The following is a 26,211-nucleotide window of genomic DNA, read 5'->3' on the forward strand; positions in this document are numbered from 1 at the left end:
TGCACTACAATTGAAATCATATCAATACCAGGCAAAACGTGGGGGCTAACCAAGTCAGAAGAGGCACTTTCTAACAGCATGCATTGCGCAGAGCCAAATACCGCAATGCTAATGTGAATCAGTTATTAAAGAGAATGAGTGCCTTGCTCAGTAGGCAGTTGAGCACAGCAAAAATAAAAAAAACTTACAGTAATACATGTAAACATCACAGGATGCACCAGAGTACAGAACGCTCTACATAATAAGGGATGAACCATAATAAAGTCCTGACCCCATTCTTGTTATATAACACTGAAAAGCAAGAAATGGCAGATACTGTTACACCGACTAGCGACCGGCGGTGCTACCGGTGTCCTCTTCGCCGGCCGCGGTGCAACCCACGGCACCCCTCCCTCCTCTTTGGGGGCGCTGCGGTACAGCATCGCAGCCCGCAGGGCCATTTCAACGGCATCGCGGAAAGCACCCGCGATGGCGGTTGGTTTTTGGGAACGCCGCATACTTGTGCGGCAGCCCACCTACTTCCCGAGGCACCTTGGGACATTACACTCACCTTGTGTGGGCGTCTGGTGATCCCCCTTCCTTGGGGGCCATATTGTTGCTCTCCTCTTCACCTTGCTCCCAGAAGGCAATAGGGAAGGGTTACTTACCTTCCTAACATGGCGATATTTCTGTAATGCATTTCACTCTTTTCCCTATCCAAGATGGCAACACTTCTCCTTCCTGTTTTGTCACTTCCTGTAAGTCACTTCCTGTATCTAAGGGAGCTGAACCTTTCCTTCCTTACGTTGCAACACTCCTTGTTCCTGCTGGTGTGTACTCGCTCCTGTTGGTTACGTGGCTCCTCTTTTGGTGATTCCTTCCTTCCGTTGGCGCTTCTTTTCCCCCTGCACTTTCTGCTCCAGCTTGTCCTTTAGTCTTCTCCTGGTTCCTTTTGGGCTCCTGGTCTTCCAGTGTTGTCTTCTCTTTCATTCCTGGAGTCTCATCATCAACATCTGAGGTTTTTTCCTTCCGGGGTTTTCCTCTTGGGACTCCTTCTGGAGGGCACTGGCTGCTTAGGCTTTCATTGTCGGCAGCACTGTGGCCACCGGAAGGGGTCCCCCCTATCTCGGCCAAACCAGGACTTACAAGAACCGAAGTTGGGAACCGTCCCAACATCTTAAGACTGGTAAGAAAGACCCTACAACCGACAGATACATGTATCATTAGTCTCTGGTGAATGTTAATTCTAAAAAAGGTATATGTAGATGAAGATTTGGGAACTCTTCAATCTGTCAACAAAACATCAGGTCCATTTTGTTTCAGCCAATAGTACAAATTCTTGCCCCACTTCCCACAACCAACTCATTGGCTCACTTTCATAAAGGCAAACCTCTCTGTGGCCTTTATAAATAGATGAGTGACTACTGATGCGATATGTCCTCATTCTCAATATGTGAGACTATGATCTGAACTGGAGTTGGAAGTGAAACCTTGAGTAAAGAGTGTTGATCTAGACAGGATTTTACAAAAACAGACAAATACATCAATTGATATAATGTGCTTAGCATAGAGCTAGCAGAGATGTTTATTGTTATACATGTGAAGTTAAAACACGTTTTGTAGTTCAGCACAACACTGAGATGGTAAACCTTCTGTTGGGCTCTCTTTCTACTTGGCAGTGATCCACATAGGCTGTGGGTTGCATAGATGTGGCTCTCCTAAATGACGGACTAGAGAGTCTTTTGGTGCCCCTTTTCATTCCATGGCCTGTTCTAGGTCATAGACCTGGCCCCCTGTGTGACAAAAGCCTGCCTTTGCTTACTGCCTATGGACTCTCTAATTTCTCTCACTGTATCACTGTGTGGGACAAAGGAAGCTTCTCGTAGAAAATTTCAGTAGAGGCCCAAACTCTTTTTAGGACAGTGTCATGCCTAAGAGCATAAGCGGTGAGACGTTTGTAGCTAGAAGTCTCTAACAGAAACATTTTCATGTGCAGAGGGTTGGCATTATGAAGACTTCCATCTGGAAGGCGGATGGTTGCCAAAGCTGGAATGATGCCAAAATTCAGACACAATTTGCTCACTTGCATAACAATTGGAACCACACCATTTATGCATTTAAACACAGAGTATCGACTTTTACATGTTAGGTCAGCCAAGCTAAAACAGGTCCCTTTGAAGTCCCACTAAAAAAAAATGAAGGGTTCCTCAGAGCCTTACTATACTAATCACTAACCTTTATGCAGATCAAATTTGACTCCCCAAACATTAGCACTCATGTCAAGGGGGACATGAATGGTACCTATTTAATTTCAGGCTGCTTCCATGAAAGCGGTGTCTTAGAAAGGCATGCCAGTGAAGAAAGGAAGCTGTACCAGGAATGTTGGCATTTCATTACAGGCATCATCATGGTATCATACCAAATAAGGATGTAAAATAAAGGTGCAGAAGACCACAAAGCCATACAAAGTGTTGCATATTCCCCTTTGTCAAATTTCTTTAAGTTAACATACCTGGTGATTGGATGGGAGGGCTCCCCCTGCCCTATGCCATGTGACCTCTGGCCGATGCTGACCAGCAACAATGCAATTCAAATCTACTGTTTGCCCCTCAACAACAGACTCATGAGATAGCTCAATCCTTACAGGTGGAGCAACAGCAGTATCTGGGAGAGCAAAGAGAAGAGGCCATTATAGCAACAACAATGTTCCCATCAGATCAAGAAAAATGTATGAATTTTAAAATCCTTTTCCTCCCAAAATCCACTTTTTTCTTTTTCACTGTATGTGTATACAACTCATCTCACAGACTGCTGGTCACATCTCACTCTGTATTCATACATATGTTACTGAAGCCACACTAGCTTCCCTGTGACAGGTTGCATAAATTGTATTTGAGCATAACAGGGGAATGTTCGGAGATACCCCTAGGTAGATGAGTCGTGTCCAGTATCTTTCCTAAACTGTCTGCCAGTGTAAATATGTAATCTATCCTAGAAAGGCTGTCATGCACTCCCGAGTAAAAGGTGTATTGTTGTTCTAGGGGGTAGAGGAAACGCCAAGTATCTATGAGGCCTGGAGCCGCCAGGAACTCGCGAATCAGGAGGGTGTATTGCCCTGGCCTCTAGGGGGCTGACGGTCGAGCGTACTGTTAATGGTGGCATTGAAAACTCCGCCTAGTAGGAGTTACCCCTCCGGGAGAGCAAGTAAGAAGGCGCCAAGAGCTGGGAGCGCCACTGCGTGAAGTGCTGGAGGGATATACACTGAGACTATATTGTATGTGCACCCTTCCCATTGGCAGGTGATAGCAGCGAATCGTCTGTGGTCATCTTTCTAAGTCTGTTTAAGGACAAGTAGGAATTGTTTCCGCAGCAGAATACCAACCCCTCGCGAACCTGAGGTAAATTCAGAGTGTACCACCATTCGGAAGCCCCATCTATCTAAGGCCTTACAGGAAGAGCCCACCAAGTGCGTTTCCTGAATCAAGGCTACTGCTGGAGCATGGTGTTTAAGGTATTGTAGGACCAACCCTCTTTTTATTTTGTTGCCAAACCCGTTTACGTTCCATGTGAGCAGTGAAAGGTGGGGACTAGTCGTGGGGGAAGCCGTCGGTGCTGCTGTCTCGGTGTCTGCCAATCTTGTCAACCATGTCATGTCTCATATGTAAATAGTAGATGTCTGTATAGTGATGTGTCAGAAGCTTGACGTGCCAGTAATGAGCTATAACCATAAACTGTAGCAAACATATTAAACAAAGTAAAAGGGAAATGCTACTTACCAGTATGCATCTGTTCTTGGCATGTAGAGCTGCAGATCCACACGCTTAGCATAGATCGCCATCTGGTGTTGGGCCCGGATGTTTGCACTTGTTTTTGTCTCGGAAAAGTGTTTGAAAGTCACGGGACTGGGGGTCTCATCCTTTGGACTGTAGTGTGCATGGGCATCAGATTGTTTTTCGCCAGCAGGGAAATGATGGAGTTTTGTAAGAGACAGAAAGATGCCCATGTATGCTGTATCTAAATAAGATAGTACTGGAACAGTTAAAGGTAGACGGGGAGGCGGGTGGGCGTGTGTGGATCTGCAGCTCTACATGCCAAGAACAGATGCATACTGGCAAGTAGCATTTCCCGTTCGAGGCATATGAGCTGCAGATCACACACTTAGCATAGATTGTATAGCAGTACCCATCCTTAGCGGCGACCACCAGTACCTGTTGCAGTAGTTTCAAATAGTGTTTTGAGTACAGCCTGGCCCACACTAGCTTGTTTTGTTTGCACATCCACAGAATAATGTTCATTGAATGTGTGCGGTGTAGACCATGTAGCTGCCTTGCAGATATCATCTAAGGGAATGTTCCCTAAGAATGCCATTGAAGCCCCTATCTTTCATGTTGAGTGGGCTTTAGGAGGAACAGATAAAGTATGTTTTGCTTTGTGATAGCAAATTGGTATGCATTTAACAATCCATCTTGCTATCCCAGACTTCGATATGGGGTTGCCTTTGTGTGGAGGTGAAAATGACACAAAAAGTTGTTTGGTCTCACGAAAAGGTTGTGTTCTTTCAATGTAATAGAGCAATGCTCTTTTGACATCTAGGGTATGAAGAGCTCTTTCCGCGACGGACTGTGGTTGTGAGAAGAACACTGGCAACTCTACAGACTGATTGAGGTGGAAAGGAGAAATGACTTTAGGGAGGAATTTTGGATTGTTTCTGAGTCTAACCTTATTGTGATGGATTTGTAGGAAAGGTTCCTGAATAGTTAACACTTGCAGTTCACTAACTCTTCTAAGAGAAGTGATAGCTACTAGGAAAGCAACTTTCCATGTTAGAAATTGGAGCTCACATTTATGCAGAGGTTCAAAGGGAGGACCCATTAGTCTTGTGAGAACAATATTTAGATTCCACACAGGCGAGGGTGGTACCCTGGTGGAATTATCCTTTTGAGGCCTTCCATAAAGGCCTTGATGGCAGGCACTCTGAAAAGGGATAGGTGTTGTCTATTCTGTAAATAGGCTGCTATGGAAGCGAGGTGTAGCCGAATAGATGTGTAGGCTAAATTGCACCTTTGGAGATGTAGTAGGTAACCTATGATGTGTTGGATAGACACATCTAGGGGATTGATGTTGTTGGTATGATAGTATATTACTAATCTCTTCCACTTGGTTGCATAGCAGGCTCTAGTGGTGGGTTGTCTAGCTTCCTTAATGACGTTCATGCATTCAGGGGGTAGATTAAGATAACCGAATTCTAAGACCTCAGGAGCCAGATCGCAAGGTTGAGCTGAGCTGGGTCCGGTTGTCTGATCTCTCCACGGTTGTGGGTTAGGAGGCGTGGGGAGAGGTGTAGTCTTTGGTGTGGAACTACAGCAATTTCCAGTAGTGTGGTGTACCACGGTTGTCTGGCCCAAGTTGGAGCAACTAAGATGAGTGTCAGTGTATGCTGCTGTAGTTTGCGCACCACCATTGGAATGAGTGGGAGAGGTGGAAAGGCATACGCAAATTTGCCTGACCAATTCATCCATATCGCATTGTCTTTGAACAATGGGTGTGGATACCTGGCGGCGAAGGTTGGACATTTGGCGTTTTCGTGGGTGGCGAAGAGGTCTATCTCTGGTTGCCCCCACATTTGAAAGAATGGCTGAAGAACTTGTGGATGAAGTTCCCACTCGTGAATCTGTTGCGTTTGACGGCTTAACAGATCTGATATGGTGTTTTGGACTCCTGGGACATGTTGAGCTAGGAGAAAGATGTTCTGGGGTATAGCCCATCTCCATATGCTATGTGCCAGTTGAGAGAGCTGCAGAGAGTGTGTCCCTCCTTGTTTCTGTATGTAGTACATGGCTGTCACGTTGTCTGTGCGGACTAAGATAGCTTTGCCTGATATTTGTTTTTGGAAAGCCTTTAAGGCTAGGAAAATGGCTAGCAGCTCCAGGTGGTTGATGTGGAGTAACTTTTGTTGAGGAGTCCACCTGCCTTGCATGGTGTGATGTAATAGGTGTGATGTAATAGGCGCGCTCCCCAGCTGGAAAGAGATGCGTCCGCTGTCATGACTATCTGTGGAACTGGCTCTAGGAACGGTCGCCCTTTTGAAAGGTTCTTGGTGTTCCACCATTGCAGAGATCGAGGAGTGCGACCGTCTACCAACACCAGATCTGTTAGCTGACCTTGAGCCTGGTTCCATTGGCGTGCTAAGCACTCCTGGAGAGGACGCATGTGGAGTCTTGCATGAGGTACTATGAGTATGCAAGATGCCATCATCCCTATTAGCTGCATGAACACTCTTGCTGGGAGAGAGTGTTGAGGCTGAAATTTGTTTATGAGAGCTTGCATGTTTGCTCTTCTGGTGGGGTTGGGATAGGCTAATGCTTTTGAGGTGTCTATTGTGGCACAGAGGTATTGTTGTTTGTGGTACGGTTGTAGATGAGACTTTGGGAAGTTGACTGTGAACCCCAAGTTGTGGAGTAGTTGGATAGTGGTGTGAGTGTGATGAACACACTGATTGTATGAGCTGGCTTTTATGAGCCAGTCGTCAAGATATGGGAAGAAGTGAATGTGTTCTCTTCTTAAGTGGGCTGCCACTACCGCTAGGCACTTGGTGAATACCCGTGGTGCTGTTGTGACTCCGAAAGGGAGTACTTTGAATTGATAGTGTTGGCCGGCCACTACAAACCTTAGATATTTCCTGTGAGCTGTGTGAATGGGAATATGGAAATAGGCGTCCTTGAGATCTAGAATAGCAAGGAAGTCGCCTTGTGAAAGAAGAGGAAGGACCTGTTGGAGCGTAACCATGTGAAAGTGGTGTGATTGTATGTACAGGTTTAGAGGTCTGAGGTCTAGAATAGGCCTGAGAGAGCCGTCCTTCTTAGGTATGAGAAAATACAGGGAGTAAACTCCTGTTTTATGTTGTTGCAGGGGAACTGGTTCTATTGCACCCTTTTGTAGGAGGGATAGGACCTCCTGTTTTAGCAAAGCTAAGTGTTGTGAGGACATTGGGTGTTGTTTGGGTGGTATGTGTGGGGGGGTAGAAGTAAGTTCCAGACAGTAACCTGATTGAACTATTTGTTGCACCCACATGTCTGTAGTGATATTGGTCCAGACAGGGAGGAACTGTTGTATTCTTCAACCGACTGGAGTGGAATAGTCTGGGGGAAGTGGAGGGAAGTCATTGGGTAGGGGTGGAGGCAGAGCGGGTGTTGTTGGTCTTACCTCTGCCTTTGCTATTGTTGCCTCTGTAGCCTCCTCTCTGGTAACCTCTGGTAAATTTAGACTGGGCGGGAGCCTTGTAAGAGGTGGAGGGGTTGTCTGAGGAGTAGCCTCTGGGGGTGCCCTTGTAAGGTGAGCGACGAAAGGAACTTCTGGGAGCTTGCAGCTGCAAGGCTATTGATTTGGCTGTGTCTGTATCTTTTTTCATTTTTTCAAGGGTTGAATCCACATTTGGGCCAAATAGGTGCTCCTGATCAAAAGGCTGGTTGAGGATGGAGCTCTGAACTTCAGGTTTAAAACCAGAGATGCGTAGCCAGGCATGCCTACGCAAAAGGACACTCGTGTTTAATGCTCTGGAGGCGGTGTCTCTCACGTCAAGAGCGCAACGGATGGAGGTGTTGGTGATAAGCTTACCCTCCTGTATGAGTTCATTGGTCCTGTTTTTGTATTTATCTGGGAGGTGCTGCATTATGGACTCTAGTTCATCATAATGTGCCCTATCATACCTGGCTAACAGCGCCTGAGTGTTAGCGATGCCCCATATGTTAGCCGCTTGTGAGGCTGTTCTCTTGCCGTCCAAGAGTTTAGACTCCTTGTCGGGTGGTGGAGCGTCACCTTATGTCTGAGAATTGGCCCTTTTCCTAGCATTGGAAACTACCAGGGAGTCTAAGGGTACTGAGCCTTTAATGTAAGCTGGGTCGTCGGGGCAGCTTTATATTTTTTGTCGATCCTGGGGTTAATAACTCGAGCCCTAACAGGATCTTTAAAGACTTCAGGTGCATGCTTAATAACGCCTTTAAGCATAGGTAGTGTTGAGGTGGGTCTTTGAGTGGTGTCAAATGTATCCATTAGGAAGTCCTGCTCTATGGGGTCTGTATGCAAGGCAACCCAGTGGTATTGGGCAGCTCTGTGGACGAGCTGATTAAAGCCCATGGTATCCTCTGGAGGGGAATGTCGCCCTGTGGAACATTAGGGACATCTGGCGTGTTATAGTCATCCCAGGGGTCTGGGAAGAAGGTGGACTAGGATCCCCTAGTGGCACATCGTCCGGACCCTCCCCCATGTCATCCAAGGTGTCATCATCGTCTACTGGTGTAGGAGAACGGTGTGGTGGAAGAGGTGGAAGAGGTGGAAGAGGAGGAAGAGGAGGTGGTGGTGGAGGAGGAGGAGAAGGGAATCTTAGAGGAGATGTAGCAATGTCCCTCTTTTTAGGTGGTGGAGCCGGTGCAGGCGCCTCTAGTGGTCTTTTCCTAGAACTTAGAGTCAATTGACCAGTTTTAGGATCCCTTATGAGAGTCTTTTGAGCAGGGTCTGGTGTGAACAGCTCTTCTGCTGTAGGTTGGTCTTTCGGTGCAGAGTGTTTCGGTTCCGTAGGCTTCTTCGGAACCATGTGTTTTTGCAGTGCCTGTGGTTGTTTTTTTGGTTCGGAGGCTTTCCTTGGCTCCGAATCCGAGCCCTTCGGGAGTGGTGTTTTGTTTGGCTCCGAATGTTTTTTCGGTGTAGGTGTAGTAGGTGTAGGAGAGGAGGAGGTGTAGGAGGAGGAGGAGGTGTAGTCGGAGGAGGAGGAGGAGGTGGTGTAGGAGGAGGAGGAGGAGGTGTAGTCGGAGGAGGAGGAGGTGGTGGTGTAGGAGGAGGAGGAGGTGGTGTAGGAGGAGGAGGAGGAGGAGGAGGAGGAGGTGGTGTAGGAGGAGGAGGAGGAGGAGGAGGTGGTGTAGGAGGAGGAGGAGGAGGTGTAGGAGGAGGAGGTGTAGGAGGAGGAGGTGTAGGAGGAGGTGTAGGAGGAGGTGTAGGAGGAGGTGTAGGAGGAGGTGTAGGAGGAGGTGTAGGAGGAGGTGTAGGAGGAGGTGGAGGAGGAGGTGGAGGAGGAGGTGGAGGAGGAGGTGGAGGGGGAGGAAGTGGAGGAGGAGGAGGAGGAGGAGGAGGATTAGGGTTCGCGATCAAGACAATACCGTCAAAAGGGTGAAGGATTGCGTGTCGAAAGTGGTAACGGTTCCAAACTGGAGCGTGACAAACACATCTGAGCCCGATGCCCGATGGTGGAAGAAAACAATCTGAGGATGGAGACGATGCCCATGCGCACTATAGTCGGAAGGAGTCACCTGTCCCGTGACTTCCAAAGACTTTTCCAAGACAAAAACAAGTGTAAACATCCGGGCCCAACACCAGAAGGCGATCTATGCTAAGTGTGTGATCTGCAGCTCATATGCCTCGAACATAAACTAATTAATAGTGCCCCTTACCCACCCACCTACCTGCCTCCCTGCCTGACGGACTTAAAACTACCCGCCTCCCCCAGTTCGCAGAGTGCTTACTAACCATCCCCAGTACCTTGATGGGGGGAAAGAGTACTCCAAATCTCCCTTCAGCACCCCCTTTACTGTAGTTTACCTTATTAACATGAACACAGATTCTGGTCTTTACTTGTAGGTTGTAGATGGGTATTAGGTAACAATCATAGTCTTGTCAATGTTCACTAAGTGTTCTAAGTTGACAGTGTCAGCGGAGGAGAGGCAGCCGCCTCAGTGTCCCCTCTACTATGAGACGTGGAGTCGTTCCTTCATGGAAAGACTGTTTTCAACATATTCTTCTCTTTTTGTGCTAGTCGCTGAGTATTCGGTCTGGACGGTGATATTGGTACGAAACTTCTTACTCCCCAGCATCAGTTTGTGGCGAGTGTCCTTGTGTTCTCGTTTCATCCGACATCTGTTTTATCTTGCGAACGCTGTCCGCCTAGTCTACCAGAACGCCCAGGGCACGGCACCACCCCTCCAACCATTCATGAGCCTCCTCTGGTGTCACGAAGAACCACGTTTTGCCTTCGGCTTCAACTCTCAGTTTCGCTGGAAATGGCATTGCATATTTTAGTTCACGGTTCCGAAGGTGCTTTTTTTGCCTCTAAAAAGCTGCGTTGTTGCTTTGTCACAGCCTCTGTATAATCCGGGAACATTGTTACAGTGCTATTCTCAAATCGTATCTGCAAAAACACGATGCGGTCACGGAAATTGAAAATACGAGCCAGGATGGGTCTTGAGGGGGACCCTGGTCTGTGTCTTCCTCCCGGGACACGATGGGCCCTTTCGACGCAAAAGTAGTTGGAGAGACCACACTGCTGTAGTTCGTTCTTAACAAGGTCTTCAACCAGTAAGTCGAGTGCTATTCCCCCCCGACTGTTCCAGCATGCCAATTATTCTGATATTATTTCGTCTCGAGCGTCCGTCTTGATCATCAAGTTTGGCGGACATTATCTTTTCAGCTTCGAGTTGGCGTACTTGTTTTTGGAGAGTGGCTGTGTCGTTAGCTAGGTCAGACGTAGTTGTTTCAACCTCGGTCACTCTGGCAGACATCTTTTGAAAATCTGCTCTGATCAACGAGCGTTCCATTGAAATTGAACCTATACGGGGGTCTAATGAGGTATGCACGTTGTTTAAGGTGGTCATAATGTCTTGCAATGTGACGTCTGGTTTTTCCACTGGGGTGGGGCTCGCAGCCTGGGTCGATTCTTGATCTGTGACTTCAGCTTGAGTCTTGGAGTAGGCATACTTTTCGAGTTTTGCGTGTTGCGTACCTCGCTGGCCCTGCCCCCCCATTGTCGCCGACTCCAGGCAACGTTACTCGGGGTAAGGGAGGATTGGGGCGGGACTCACCGTTGCCTGCCCGAGGTTGCATACATTGTAATGATGCGCCAGTCCTCAACATAGAGGGGGTTGCAGGTCAATTGAGGCCGATTGACTCACCGCTCAGACAGACTTTAATTTAAACTCAAAACTTTTCACCTAAATAACTGGCCAAATACAACTTGAATCTCAATTGTTTCTATACTATACATTTTCCATCCGTCAAGATAGTCTCCCCCATTTCTCCCTCTCACTGTCATTTCACACTTCAATACTGCCCCAAACATTCAGACATCACTGGGTCTATGGGTTTCTACTGAGCCTTAATTATATCAGAAGGAAAAAAATATAAAAAAGAAGTAGCCTCCACGCCCTTCTCACTCACTTCGCAATAAATAACCCATGTACAGATTCAGGGGATTTAGGCTTGCGAAGAGGTTTTTTATTTGACATTTTCTCAAGGAGCTTTTATATTAATACATCATCAGCAACTACAATGACCTACTACTCACTACGTTGCCTCTCCTACATAGTTTTGTGCGGGTTGAGGGACCCTATCTTTTTTTTCAATGTTCAAATTAAGCTACTACTACTATAATTCTAATGAATTCTCCCTTCCCATTATAGTGGGAGGCAGTGGTATAGTGGGGGGTTTCCTCAATTAATGGTATCAGGTATGGTCTCACTTTCTAATTAATTGTGTCATACCCTTGGTATCTTACTGGTTCAAATATCACTGTTTCATATACTTTTCATTGTTACCCATTTAAGTAGCCTTAGACACTTTGAATCTTACTTGTTCCACACGTCAGAAGTCTATTACATTGAGATAATCCAAATTCTTGCATTTTCCTACTGTAGTGGGGCACACAAGAAATCAGAAATGCGCCTCTCTTACTCACTTTGGGAGGAGCTCACAATTGAGATGGTGATGGAGGCCTGATGGAAACCAGAGCCACTGCTTGCACGACAAATGTACTCCCCAGAATCATCAGGAGATGCATTGAGAATACGTAGACGGGAGCCGGAAACCTTGGAAAAGAAAGAGAAAATGAACATGAACGTGAACTCAACAGATGAACAGGAACCTCCGGACAACCACATCTACTATAAGAACCAGTCTGTATTGAATAATACAAAAAGATTCAGTTATCAATCAGGCACTTCATGTAAACGCTTGAAGAATCTCTGACTGCAGGAAGGAAACGAGTCTCTCAACATAGGGCACAAATTGGTACCCAAAATGTGTGTATTCTGCGAAAAAGAATTCTAAGCAAAGAGGAAAATATATAACAGAAAACATTTGCTATTTGGGTATCTTTTCAATATTGACACACAGGCACATACTTCACATTTTATATATTTATTTCTTCTACAAGAACTGAGCCTTTCAACAACATTCTATCCTCTTGGCTAGTTTCTGAAGATGTGCATTTTCACTCTCTACTTCTGGAATCATCTAGGTTTTCATTCACTTCAGCATCCACCGCTCCTTCTCCAATAGGGATTTCTTCCTCTGCCAGAGACCTAGCATCTTCAGCAAGCGACTTCTGAAATTGTGCCTTAATGGGTCTAGGCCCTGTGATGAGTGCTGTGCTCAAGTCGGTCCAACTTAAGTTTCCTGTAGGGCCCAAGGTTGAACACCTGGGAAAGATCAGCTACCTCAGTCATGGTTTTAAAGTAATTTGGACCTTTAAGAATGACAAAAAATCCTAAATAAACTTTCTAAAAGACATAACTCACTGAAATACTTTTACATTCTAAATTTAATTGTGGGACTTAACACAAGGCCCTAACAGCTAGGTTAAAACAGTATAGAAAAAAAATCAAAATGGACACAAATATTTTAAACTAATGACAATTTTGGATTCCTTGGTGGAATCACTTATTAACCATGTGGTACAGCAGATGTCAAGTCTTGTATCTTACTGCTGCACCACCAATGTAGGAAGCTCGTGTGAGAAAGTGGGTTTCTGTTGCAGTAACCCCCCCTTTTTTTGCCTAATAGCTGATGCACTTTTCCTTGTTGTGCCCTGGGCTCCTGCCAATCAGGTGCCCAGGGCCTATGTTCCTTCCTTAAAACACACAAACTCCCAATTGGCAAACCCTGGCCACATGTCAGCCCCTGGTAAATGGTACCCTAGGTACCCAGGGCCTTGTGACCAGGGAAGGCCTCTAAGGGCTGCAGCACTCCTTGTGCCACCCTTAGAGGCCCTGTACCCTTACACACACACACTGCCTTTGCAGGCTGAGTGTCTGGGTGCAGGACAAAACAAAGAGTCGACATGGCACACATCTCTGTGTGCCATGCCCATCACCTATACTGCCAAGGCATATGTCAGCCACCCCTCTGGCTGGGTGCCTTATGCCTATGGTGTGGGCACAGGAGCAGGAGCCCTGTGCCCCTACAGTACCCAGGTCCATTCCTGGGCACTGTAAGTACAGTGCTGCCTTTTACAAGTACATGGTGCTGAGAGCTCGTCAAACACGAACTCCACAGCACCATAATGGCAACACTGAAGACTGGGAAGTTTGGTATCAAACTTCTCAGCACATTAAACCCACACTGATGCCAGTGTGGGATTTAATGTACTAAGCACCCCAGAGGGCATCTTAGAGATGCCCCCTTACAGCTAACCTACAATCCACGTCTGCTCTGAGGCTGCCCAGGCTGCCACACAGCAGACACGTTGCTGGACCCCTGGGTGGGAGAGCCCCTGCTCTCCCGGGCCTGCAACAATGCACATCCTGGGTGAGGTGAGAAATCTCCTCCCCCAGGATGAGCAAAGGGAAGCTTCAAAGGCATGCCGCCAGTTGGAGTTTCCCCAGGCCACTGCAACCCCCCACTCTGGCAGGAAGCTTGGCCGGAAACCCCATACAAGGACAGGGGATGTGCCAGCCTGCCCACCCCACCCCTCAGGTGGGGGAGGCGAGGTGAAGCACATCTCCGGGCTCTCGCCATCTTGAAGATGGGAGGCCCTACCCTATCAGGATTAGGCTACTGCCCTCCTCCCACAGGAGAGAGGCAGGATAGGGGGTGTACCCACCCCAGGACAAGGACCCATTGGTCCCTGGCCTTCACCTACCTGTAACGCCCCTAAATCTAGTATTTAGGGGCCCCCTGAACCTTCCTTCCCGAGATTCCAGATAGAAACCTACAAGAAGAGCAAGAAGAAAAAAGACCTGCCCTGCAGCTGCTAAAAAGAGGAAGACACCAACTGCTTTGGCCCCAGCCCTACCGGCCTGTCGACCCTCGAACCTGCTCCTGCTCCAGCGCGGCATCTCTTGTGGCCAGCAACCTCAAAAACCCCGGAGGACCTGGCTACCTTTGACCTCTGATTCCCTGGGACTCCCATGAGTAGAGGCTCTACTCGAGAAACCTATTCCTAACTCCTGGCAGCAGCCCGGAACCGCGGACCCAACACACTCTGCACCAGCCAAGCCTGGCCAGTGCCGGAGTGGACAAAGACCCTGAGGACGACCCCACGGCGACTGTGACCCCGAGTCCGGCACCCAAGGACCCCCCTCGACATCCTGGACGAAGCCTGCAGCCTCAGAACCGAGTGCCACCCCAGCCGCGATCAACCAGAGGGTAAGATTCCCGACGTCAAAAGGCACCCCTGCACCCGGCGCCCTGCGGCCCCCTGTGCCCAATCCCGGGGTACCCACCTAACCTACAACTACCCAACTTACCCCTCGAAGTGGTGGTGGCACCGGAAACATCCTCGTCCCCGAGCCTGCAGCCTTTTTCCAAACCGGAACATTCCCATTGATTTCCATTGAGCGCCCGAAGGCTCAAAAGCACCCTGCACCCAGCCGCCCGAGTGGCCCTGGCAGTGCACTCTCTACACTAACTTACTTCCCCACTTGCCCTGAGTAAGTGACCAGGAGCCCAGCTCCCACAGACGCGTGGCTTGCCAGACAGCAGCCACCAACTAAGGCCCCCCTATCCCTCATAGGATAACATTGGGCCTAACTCACTCTGCACCCGGCCGTCCTGAAACCGCTGAGGGTGAACCAACTGTACCTACCTGACACTGGGGGACCCCTGAGTCTATGCCCGGAATTTCAACTCTGCCAGTCGAGTACTTACCCTTAAACCGCTAACTTCATTTTCCTCATAGGGTAACATTGACTGGCTTTTTCTTCAAAAATCTTCTAAGTGTGAACTTTTCAAAACTGTAAAAATTCACCAAAAATCAGCCAAGTGACAAAAACGAATTTACTCACCTGTTCCTGGGTGAGCTCCCAGTGCTGGATCTTGGTGCCCAGCCCTGACCCTGAAAAGTACTCACAACTATACTTACCTCTAACTCATTTTTCTCCCATAGGAAACCATTGTCTGCTTTTCTGTGAAATTTCTTCTAAGTGTCTATTTTTGCAAATTTGAAATATTCTTTTAAAATCGTACCATTTCTGCAAACGAAATTACTTACCTGTTGTTGATAAGGACCCCAGTCCTGGGTCTAGGCACCCAGTCCTGGATTACTAAAGTAACGATAAAGTACTCTACCTGCAATTTGAATTTCTTGCCATAGAGATCCATTGAATGTTTTCTGTGAAATATTTTCTAAGTGCTAACTTTTGAAATAGCTAAATATTATTTAAAAATCATTACAGTTATTAAGTCGACTTTCATCACTTGATTCTGAATACTGACCCCAGGCTGGTTCTAGGATCCAGACCTGGAATTCCAAAAGTAATCTGAAAAGTAATTTATTACAAATAACCTGAATTTACCATTGAGCTCAATGCATTGTTATGTTTAGGAAATAGGATTGTTTATTGCAACCAACTGTGACTGTTTACACAAATTTATTGCTGGAAACAAAAGTATTTATATTCAACCTCTCATTCTGAGAAAGTATATTTTTACCCCCTTTGTGGTTCTAAAAATAAAACAAGCATATATTTTATATATACAAATCATTGGCCTAGAGTTCAGTTATTGAGTGTGTGAAACCATTTGCTGACTGAGTGTGTACAATAAATGCTTTACACTGTCCTCTGGTACTGTCTTACTGCTCGACCAAGCTACCACTTTTGAGAGTAAGGTCATACCTAACTTTGACCTCTATCAGCCTCTGGGGGACTGTGGACTCTGTACACCCTGTACCTATTAGGGAACAGTATATACAGAGCCACTTTCTCACATTGGTGGATCAGCGGTGGGATACAAACTTGCATTTGTTGGACTACTTGGTTACCATCTGATCACACGACAGAACTCTTAAAAATTGCCTTTAGAATTCTGATTGGTTTTTCCAAAATTACTAAAAGTCTTGCTAGGGCCTTGCTTAAGTCCCATTAGAATTTTAGAAAAATAAAAGTCACTATAGTCAGGGTAGAGGGTTAGAACTGTCAGGTTAGAATGTCTCAAACAAACCCAGCTATTAGTGATAATAATAACATGGACCTGGTGGAGGAGCTCGACCTCACACCTTACTTACACTTGTCTTTCAAGGAATTGAGGTCCTTATGTAAACTCAAAAATTTACAAATGGGTCAGCATCCAACCAAACAAGGGCTCCAGGAGCTCCTGGCTGAGTATGCTAAAGACCACCCATCTGAACATGGTGATGGCCAGTCAGATGAGGAAAGGGAAACAGGGGAGGAGGACAGCAACCTCCCCATACTATTCCCTAGGGAGGAGATGGCACCCATACCCTCCAACTCAAGACATAGCATCTGGGCACCTAGAGACCACACAGGTGGCTCTGGTCCCAGAGACAACACTGGGGGTCCCCCCAGTGAAGAGGACAGCCTTATGAGGCTGGCCAAAAGAATAGATCTAGAGTCCAGGCTCCTGGCTCTAGAAAAGGAAAGGAGAGAGATGGGTTTAGCACCCATCAATGGTGGCAGCAATAATAAAAACAAGGATAGGGAGGAAACTTCTGACCTTACAATCCCCAAAGGGATTGTCCCTAAATTTGAGGAAGGTGATGATATCACCAAATGGTTCACAGCCTTTGAGAGGGCTTGTGATATCAGGAAAGTAAAGAAACCTCTCTGGGGGGCACTCCTGTGGGAACTGTTCTCTGGTAACTGCAGGGACAGGCTTCTGACTCTCTCTGGGCCAGAAGCAGGATCCTATGACCTCATGAAGAAAGCTCTGATTGAGGGATTTGGATTCACCACTGAGGAGTATAGAATTAGATTCAGGGGGGCTCACAAAACCCAGACCCAGTCCTGGATTGATTTTGTAGATTTCTCAGTGAAGACACTGGATGGTTGGTTAGCTGGACATGGTGTGCAGGATTTTACTGGATTGTACAATTTATTCATGAAGGAACATATTTTGAGTAACTGCACAAATGAAAAGTTGCATCAGCATTTGGTAGACCTAGGTCTAAAATCCCCCCAAGAATTGGGAAAAAGAGCAGACCACTGGGTCAAGACTAGGGTGACTAGGACGTTCACTGGGAGGGACCAGAACCAAGGGGTCCCAAAACCTCCCCAGAAGAAAGAGTGAACCCCTTGTGGATAAAAGAAAGGAGTCCCAGGTAGCCCCCCAAAAACCTGACCAGGAGGGTGGGCCCAAAGACACCTCACAAACTAAACCAGGGTACCAAGGTAAGAATTGGGATCCCAACAGAATATGGTGTTTCAACTGTCAGAAGGCTGGACACCACACCCAGGACTCTAGCTGTCCTAAAAATAGGGTTCCTAGTACAGCTCCAGGGGTGACTAGTGTAGCCCCAGGGGTTGCCAGTGTAGCTTGGGAGGGAGGGTCCTCAGATGAGGAAGTCCTCCTAGCTTTCAACTGGGGAATGGGCCCAAGAAGCAAGCTGGAGATCCCAGAAGGAAGTAGACACTTCCACCACCTACTAGTGAATGGAATCCCAGCCACTGCCCTGAGAGATACCTGTGCCAGTCACACTGTGGTACATGACAGGTTGGTATTCCCACACCAATATGTCTCAGGGGAAATAAGAAGGGTAAGAACTGTCCCAGGGGGAGTCACTGTTAGGCCTGTGGCTATAGTGCCCCTAGCCACAGCTGGGTCCCTTAGATGGAGGAAAGTGATAGTCAGTAAAAACCTCCCCCTTGATTGTCTCTTGGGGAATGATCACTTAGATGTGGAACTGAGCCAAAGAGAGGTGCTGGCCCAATGCCAGGCCTCGCCCAAAGAACCTGTGGGGGCTCAACCTGCAGTCAGTGCAGCTGAGTCCCAAAAGAATGAGAAGAAACAGGGTAGGAAAGGTGGGCAACTGTTAGCCACAGTTCCAGAGAGCCAGGGAGATGCTATCCCAGTAAGGGAAAACTCCCACAATGGCACTGGTAAAGCCCCCCCTAGCCAACAGCAAGACCTGACTAGTCAGGCAACTGTCCAGCCTGAATTAGTGGCTCCTCAGGTGGCAGAACAAGGGGTAGAGGAGGGGTGTTCCCTACCAAGAGTAGGGACCCCCTATCCTCAAACAGACCAACAGCCAGGACCCAAAGAGAACTATAAAATAGCCCCCTCACTTGCCAGTCAGGAGCTAAAGGTATGGTACTGGGCACTGACAGCTGTCAGCAGCCTCTGCTGGGTGTTAGCCTTCATGGCAGCCCTATCCTTGGCATGGTGGCCTAACCCCCTGCCAAATAGCAAGTCAGGCCCCCTGACCTTATTGGTCATGGTGGGGTTGCTCAAGCTGTGGGTAGCCTCTGTGGGTAAGCTGGGCCTAGCCCTGGCTAAGTTAGAAACTACCGAGGTATACACCTCTAAACCCAAAATAGAAAGATGGGACCAGGACAGTAAAAGACAAGGAGAGGAGCCTTGGGAGTTAGGTCCTGAAACTAATAAGACAGGCCAGCTCCCCAAAGGGATTGACCTAGGCAGAAGGATGTAAGGCAGAGTAGGCCCTGCAACTTTCAAACCACTTCCCCAACTCTTCCTCGCCTGAAAGACTAGGTAGACTCTCCCAGCTTTGGCAGAAGTCTCCTGGCCTTTGGGCTGGGGGGGGCTTGTGTGAGAAAGTGGGTTTCTGTTGCAGTAACCCCCCCTTTTTTTGCCTAATAGCTGATGCACTTTTCCTTGTTGTGCCCTGGGCTCCTGCCAATCAGGTGCCCAGGGCCTATGTTCCTTCCTTAAAACACACAAACTCCCAATTGGCAAACCCTGGCCACATGTCAGCCCCTGGTAAATGGTACCCTAGGTACCCAGGGCCTTGTGACCAGGGAAGGCCTCTAAGGGCTGCAGCACTCCTTGTGCCACCCTTAGAGGCCCTGTACCCTTACACACACACACTGCCTTTGCAGGCTGAGTGTCTGGGTGCAGGACAAAACAAAGAGTCGACATGGCACACATCTCTGTGTGCCATGCCCATCACCTATACTGCCAAGGCATATGTCAGCCACCCCTCTGGCTGGGTGCCTTATGCCTATGGTGTGGGCACAGGAGCAGGAGCCCTGTGCCCCTACAGTACCCAGGTCCATTCCTGGGCACTGTAAGTACAGTGCTGCCTTTTACAAGTACATGGTGCTGAGAGCTCGTCAAACACGAACTCCACAGCACCATAATGGCAACACTGAAGACTGGGAAGTTTGGTATCAAACTTCTCAGCACATTAAACCCACACTGATGCCAGTGTGGGATTTAATGTACTAAGCACCCCAGAGGGCATCTTAGAGATGCCCCCTTACAGCTAACCTACAATCCACGTCTGCTCTGAGGCTGCCCAGGCTGCCACACAGCAGACACGTTGCTGGACCCCTGGGTGGGAGAGCCCCTGCTCTCCCGGGCCTGCAACAATGCACATCCTGGGTGAGGTGAGAAATCTCCTCCCCCAGGATGAGCAAAGGGAAGCTTCAAAGGCATGCCGCCAGTTGGAGTTTCCCCAGGCCACTGCAACCCCCCACTCTGGCAGGAAGCTTGGCCGGAAACCCCATACAAGGACAGGGGATGTGCCAGCCTGCCCACCCCACCCCTCAGGTGGGGGAGGCGAGGTGAAGCACATCTCCGGGCTCTCGCCATCTTGAAGATGGGAGGCCCTACCCTATCAGGATTAGGCTACTGCCCTCCTCCCACAGGAGAGAGGCAGGATAGGGGGTGTACCCACCCCAGGACAAGGACCCATTGGTCCCTGGCCTTCACCTACCTGTAACGCCCCTAAATCTAGTTTTTAGGGGCCCCCTGAACCTTCCTTCCCGAGATTCCAGATAGAAACCTACAAGAAGAGCAAGAAGAAAAAAGACCTGCCCTGCAGCTGCTAAAAAGAGGAAGACACCAACTGCTTTGGCCCCAGCCCTACCGGCCTGTCGACCCTCGAACCTGCTCCTGCTCCAGCGCGGCATCTCTTGTGGCCAGCAACCTCAAAAACCCCGGAGGACCTGGCTACCTTTGACCTCTGATTCCCTGGGACTCCCATGAGTAGAGGCTCTACTCGAGAAACCTATTCCTAACTCCTGGCAGCAGCCCGGAACCGCGGACCCAACACACTCTGCACCAGCCAAGCCTGGCCAGTGCCGGAGTGGACAAAGACCCTGAGGACGACCCCACGGCGACTGTGACCCCGAGTCCGGCACCCAAGGACCCCCCTCGACATCCTGGACGAAGCCTGCAGCCTCAGAACCGAGTGCCACCCCAGCCGCGATCAACCAGAGGGTAAGATTCCCGACGTCAAAAGGCACCCCTGCACCCGGCGCCCTGCGGCCCCCTGTGCCCAATCCCGGGGTACCCACCTAACCTACAACTACCCAACTTACCCTTCGAAGTGGTGGTGGCACCGGAAACATCCTCGTCCCCGAGCCTGCAGCCTTTTTCCAAACCGGAACATTCCCATTGATTTCCATTGAGCGCCCGAAGGCTCAAAAGCACCCTGCACCCAGCCGCCCGAGTGGCCCTGGCAGTGCACTCTCTACACTAACTTACTTCCCCACTTGCCCTGAGTAAGTGACCAGGAGCCCAGCTCCCACAGACGCGTGGCTTGCCAGACAGCAGCCACCAACTAAGGCCCCCCTATCCCTCATAGGATAACATTGGGCCTAACTCACTCTGCACCCGGCCGTCCTGAAACCGCTGAGGGTGAACCAACTGTACCTACCTGACACTGGGGGACCCCTGAGTCTATGCCCGGAATTTCAACTCTGCCAGTCGAGTACTTACCCTTAAACCGCTAACTTCATTTTCCTCATAGGGTAACATTGACTGGCTTTTTCTTCAAAAATCTTCTAAGTGTGAACTTTTCAAAACTGTAAAAATTCACCAAAAATCAGCCAAGTGACAAAAACGAATTTACTCACCTGTTCCTGGGTGAGCTCCCAGTGCTGGATCTTGGTGCCCAGCCCTGACCCTGAAAAGTACTCACAACTATACTTACCTCTAACTCATTTTTCTCCCATAGGAAACCATTGTCTGCTTTTCTGTGAAATTTCTTCTAAGTGTCTATTTTTGCAAATTTGAAATATTCTTTTAAAATCGTACCATTTCTGCAAACGAAATTACTTACCTGTTGTTGATAAGGACCCCAGTCCTGGGTCTAGGCACCCAGTCCTGGATTACTAAAGTAACGATAAAGTACTCTACCTGCAATTTGAATTTCTTGCCATAGAGATCCATTGAATGTTTTCTGTGAAATATTTTCTAAGTGCTAACTTTTGAAATAGCTAAATATTATTTAAAAATCATTACAGTTATTAAGTCGACTTTCATCACTTGATTCTGAATACTGACCCCAGGCTGGTTCTAGGATCCAGACCTGGAATTCCAAAAGTAATCTGAAAAGTAATTTATTACAAATAACCTGAATTTACCATTGAGCTCAATGCATTGTTATGTTTAGGAAATAGGATTGTTTATTGCAACCAACTGTGACTGTTTACACAAATTTATTGCTGGAAACAAAAGTATTTATATTCAACCTCTCATTCTGAGAAAGTATATTTTTACCCCCTTTGTGGTTCTAAAAATAAAACAAGCATATATTTTATATATACAAATCATTGGCCTAGAGTTCAGTTATTGAGTGTGTGAAACCATTTGCTGACTGAGTGTGTACAATAAATGCTTTACACTGTCCTCTGGTACTGTCTTACTGCTCGACCAAGCTACCACTTTTGAGAGTAAGGTCATACCTAACTTTGACCTCTATCAGCCTCTGGGGGACTGTGGACTCTGTACACCCTGTACCTATTAGGGAACAGTATATACAGAGCCACTTTCTCACAGCTCGCTCTTAATATAGCCTACCAAAAAGAGGTGTGCTGTGCAAAAAGTCCAGCTATTCCCTTATAAGTGGACAGGAGCTTGCTCTAGCAATCCCAATTTGCTCTTCTAGGGGTAGTGTGGTCAAACAGCCGTAGGCTTTTCTGAGAGGAGTGTTAGACATCTTTGTTTTCAGTGAAGCCATCATGTACCTGGGAAACTCGTTTTTACCAGTGTCCAGTAAATGTACTCAAAATGGCTTCCCTGATCACTTACACTGACTGGCAGCAATTGAACCAACAATCACAGGGGCATATCTGCTCATGCAGGTATGTCCACACATGTAGTATAATGCACCCTGCCTTAGGACTGTAAAGCCTGCAGTAAGGGTGACTACCTATACAGCATGCAGTGTCTCTAGGCATGGCACACAGGGGCGTGTGCCATGTCGTGTTTTCACCAGCGGCGGTTGGTGACTCACACAAATGGTGGGTGAGCAAAGTGAAGAGGTGATACCACTGGTGCATTAAACCTGTCTCACTGCAGAGTATGTCTGTGACTGAAGTAAAACCCGGAGCAGGCCATCTGGAGACTAATCCCACACCCTCTGCGTTTGCCATTAACTTATACAGTCCTTGTGCTCCACAGAGAAAACGAGGGAACTCTAAAAAGGACTGATTTATACATACCCTAACATGTACACAGTAAGGATCCACAGTGCAGAGAGTAAATAGCATGTGCTCCCTGCACAAAATTCCTTTGGGCCCACAGGCAGCAAGGGGCCCCACTACGCCACCTGTGATCACCCTTACAGTCCTTCAGTGCAGCCAGGGAACAAAGGTGCAGGCTGAGCAGTCTTCCAGAAGTGTGTCAACCAGGAGCCAGCTCAGTGCAGATCACGACTGCCTCACTAGTATACGGGGGACCAGGAGGCTCCAGCCCTGCAACAACCCCCCCACCGACCACAGTTATCAAGTGCACCGGTTCACAATCAGCCCCATGAATCCCCAAGACGGAGGGGGTCGGAGGGATATTGGGGGCAGTGGGAGGATAAAAAAAGTCAGGAGGCACTGGTCCACAGTCTTTCCACTATTAACTGTCCCTCAGGGATGATGCAGCTGAAGAAGGAAGGGGCCCAGAGTCGCAGGCTACGAGGCATTCCAGGACTACATGTCCCCCGGGTCCATCACAACCCAGAGCATGTCCTCCGCTTTAGCACATGGGAGTCCCAAGAAGTTCTGGGCCAACAGTGAGCCCCGGCTACAGGCAGTAAGGCAAGTAGTGCCGAAACAGTGGCAATCACTCCCCGGGACTCCAAGGCAGGTGGGGAATGGCAAAATGTAGAGGCACCGGCCGGCAGATGACCTGCTACCTTACATTCGCTGGGGCCACCTACAAGGTGGCCCAAGTATACAACAGAGCTCTGCCCTATCTGGCACTTGTTTGCCTTGATAGTGAGGCCTGCACACTGCAGAGCATCCAGGACCCCTCCAAGGTGGATCAGGTGTTCCTGCAAAGTGCAGCTATAGACAGCAAAATCGTCACGGTATGCTGCACTAAAAGACTCCAATCCAGCAAGTACCTTCGATTTTGCATTGGCTCTGTCTTTAAACCTCTGCAGCACAGAATCAGCCATTTCTCCAAACAGCTTGGACCCATCTGACGGTAGACCGAGGAGAGTAGCTTGCACATCTGGCGAAAAAACCCAAAGACCTGAGCCAGGCATGCCTCCTGGTGGCAATAGAGGAACCCATCACCCTGGTCACTGAATCAGCAGTATCCAGACCAGACTTGATAACTTGACGAGCTGCAGCCTGCGTATCCGCCACCCCTTCTAAAAAGAAGCCACGATCACGGTCCAGCAATTTGGGAGCCAACTGCTTGGCCGAATACATTAGGGCATGAATATACCTCCCCAACAAGCATGCAGCATTGGTGGACTAAACACCATACTGGAGGAAGGGAAGACCTTCTAGGCAGACGGTTCCAATTTTTTAGAGTCTCTGTCTGCAGGAGCCTGAGGGAAAGATCCCGTTGACTGCTTAGAACAGGAAGTCTACACTACTAAACTTTACAGTGAAAGATGATCAGAAAGAAAAGCAGGATTACCAGGAGCAGGCCTGTACCTCCTTGCCACCTACCTTGAAACAGCAGGAGCAGAAAGGGGCTTTCACCAACCCTCAAGAATTGGCTCAGTCAAAGCCTCATTAAAAGGTAAAAGAGGCTCAACCACAGAAGATGGGGAATGTAAAACTTCCATAAGAATATTAGGCCTGAACTCCGCTGTGGGCAATTGAAGGTCTAAAAGTTCAGCAGCCTTCCTGATCACAGCATGATAAGGCGCCACATCATGAGAAGGAGAGGCCTTTGGTGATGAAAGCTCCCACTCTGGGGAAGTGTCTAGACCACTCACCTCCTGAAGGCCCTCAAACTCATCAACAGTCATCAATTTCACCTTCTTCAGCTTCCTCCCGCTGAAATTCTTACTCTTCCAACAGCCTTTGGGCCTCTCTTCTTGACAGTAACTTTGGGACCGGCGTCGGAGGCGCCAGGCGCAGGAGACGCAGGCGTCGAAGGAAGAGCCTCCGATGAAGGCATCGGAGCCGAACAAAGCCGAGAGGAGAAGATCCACCAGATGGCACCAGAGACTGAGAAAACAGCGTAGAGAATCTTGGAGCCGGAATCTGCCAGGACTGCGCCGTCGGCATAAAGGGCAATGCCCAAATTGAAAGCAAGCGGACCCACGGGGTCCGAAGGCGTACCGGTAGGGTAAGCCGCTCTGGCAAACATGCCGTACATCGCTTTAAGAAAATGCGAAGGATCCGAACCCAGGTCCAGGAAAGGGTGGATAAGAAGCAGAGTCTAAATCCATTCGAGGCAGAGTTGGCTTTGGGGCCGTCGGACCCAAAACAGGTAAGGTCGCAGGTACAGGTGTAGACAACCTAGGCTCCTGAGAATCTCTCAGCGCCGGAGATAACCTTCATGCCGGAGAACCCCTCGGCGTCTGTGACTGTGCCGGAGAAGCACTCGGCTACAGAGAGTGAGCCTGAGTCGCTTGAGGAGAAGGAGACGACGAGATGAAGTCTTTAGAATGACGCTGTGAAGCCGGAGACCTCGAAGCTCTATCCTTCGATGAACGGTGTCGGGAACCATGCGTGCTCTTCTTCTTACGTTTCCACGACTTCGAAGTATGCGAAGTCGACAACTTTGATTTTGACCTCCTTCAGCCCCTCTTCTCCTTTCTTGCCTTCGCCATAAAAAGCTTTACGTCACGCTCCTTCAAAGCCTTCGATTCATCTACCGACAACTGGGGCAGCCTCCGACGTCATGGTCTGAAGAAAGACACCACAAACAGTCATTATGGGGGTCAGTGATAGACATATGATCCCCACACTCTCTGCAGGGCTTGAAACCAGACTTCTTCGATGTCGCCACATCACTGTTACACTAAGGGAAACAGCAGATAAAGAAACTGTCAAGAAAATGGAGAGTCCCAGAAAACCGTTAAGCGTCGACGGCATGGAAAAAAGGGAACCGACATTAGCACGTACTACCTCTGTCTGACATCTCCTCCTTAGGAAAGCCCACTCTAGTAAAAATACTAATGAGGGCTCTGGCAACTGCAGGGGCAAAGACAGTCCTTAGGGGAATAGCTTCAGGGTACCGGGTGACATGATCCACTACCACCAGTATGGGTCTAGGGGGCCCACAAGATCAGCCCCTACCCTTTCTAAGGGAACCCCAAACAAAGGAAGTGGAATCAGGGGGACCTTTGGGTGGCCACCTGCTTTGCCACTGGTTTGGCAGGTAGCACAGGAGTTACAAAACTTCTTCACCTTCTGGGTCATACCTGGCCAGTAGAAGTGGGTAACTAACCTACTCCAAGTTTTGACCCGGCCAAGATGCCCAGCTAAGTGGATGTCATGAGACAAAGTGAATAAGAATTCTATACTTCTGAGGTATTACCACTCTCCTAGTGGCAAGAGGTTTGGGGTCACTGGTCTCAGTGTATAGGAGTCCCTCCTCTCAATAGGTTCTGTGGGAGTCACTGACGTCTCCCTTTTCCTGATCAGTATCTTGCGCTCTCCAGCTCTCAAGAGTGGCACAGGTCCCCTGACCCTGGCACAGATCTCCCCTAGTGGGCCCCTCTTGGCCCAGGAACTCTACCGTGTAAGGCCCAAGTACCCGGGGCTCAGTTCCCTCTGGGGCTGACAGGTCTTCTCTCTGAGGAGAAGGGAGCTGAGCTTGTGAAGCTGGTTTTCCAGACTTCTTGCTTTATCTCTTCGAGGATTG

General features: G+C 48.6%; 1 protein-coding gene across 18 annotated transcripts in view; it reads right to left on the reverse strand.

Annotated features, from left to right (window-relative positions):
* HSPG2 (heparan sulfate proteoglycan 2) overlaps window positions 1-26,211 on the reverse strand; it is a 903,404-nt gene that overhangs the window by 201,911 nt on the left and 675,282 nt on the right. For all 18 annotated transcript variants that reach the window (XM_085608925.1, XM_085608919.1, XM_085608917.1 and 15 more), the window contains 2 exons: window positions 11,696-11,825; window positions 2,492-2,643 (listed from right to left, as the gene is read on the reverse strand). In XM_085608925.1, coding sequence (XP_085465051.1) covers window positions 2,492-2,643; window positions 11,696-11,825 — 282 coding nt within the window. The remainder of the gene's footprint in view (window positions 1-2,491; window positions 2,644-11,695; window positions 11,826-26,211) is intronic.

The sequence above is a fragment of the Triturus cristatus genome, chromosome 1_2 (genome assembly GCF_964204655.1).
Source record: "Triturus cristatus chromosome 1_2, aTriCri1.1, whole genome shotgun sequence".
NCBI classification, from domain to species: Eukaryota; Metazoa; Chordata; class Amphibia; order Caudata; family Salamandridae; genus Triturus; species Triturus cristatus.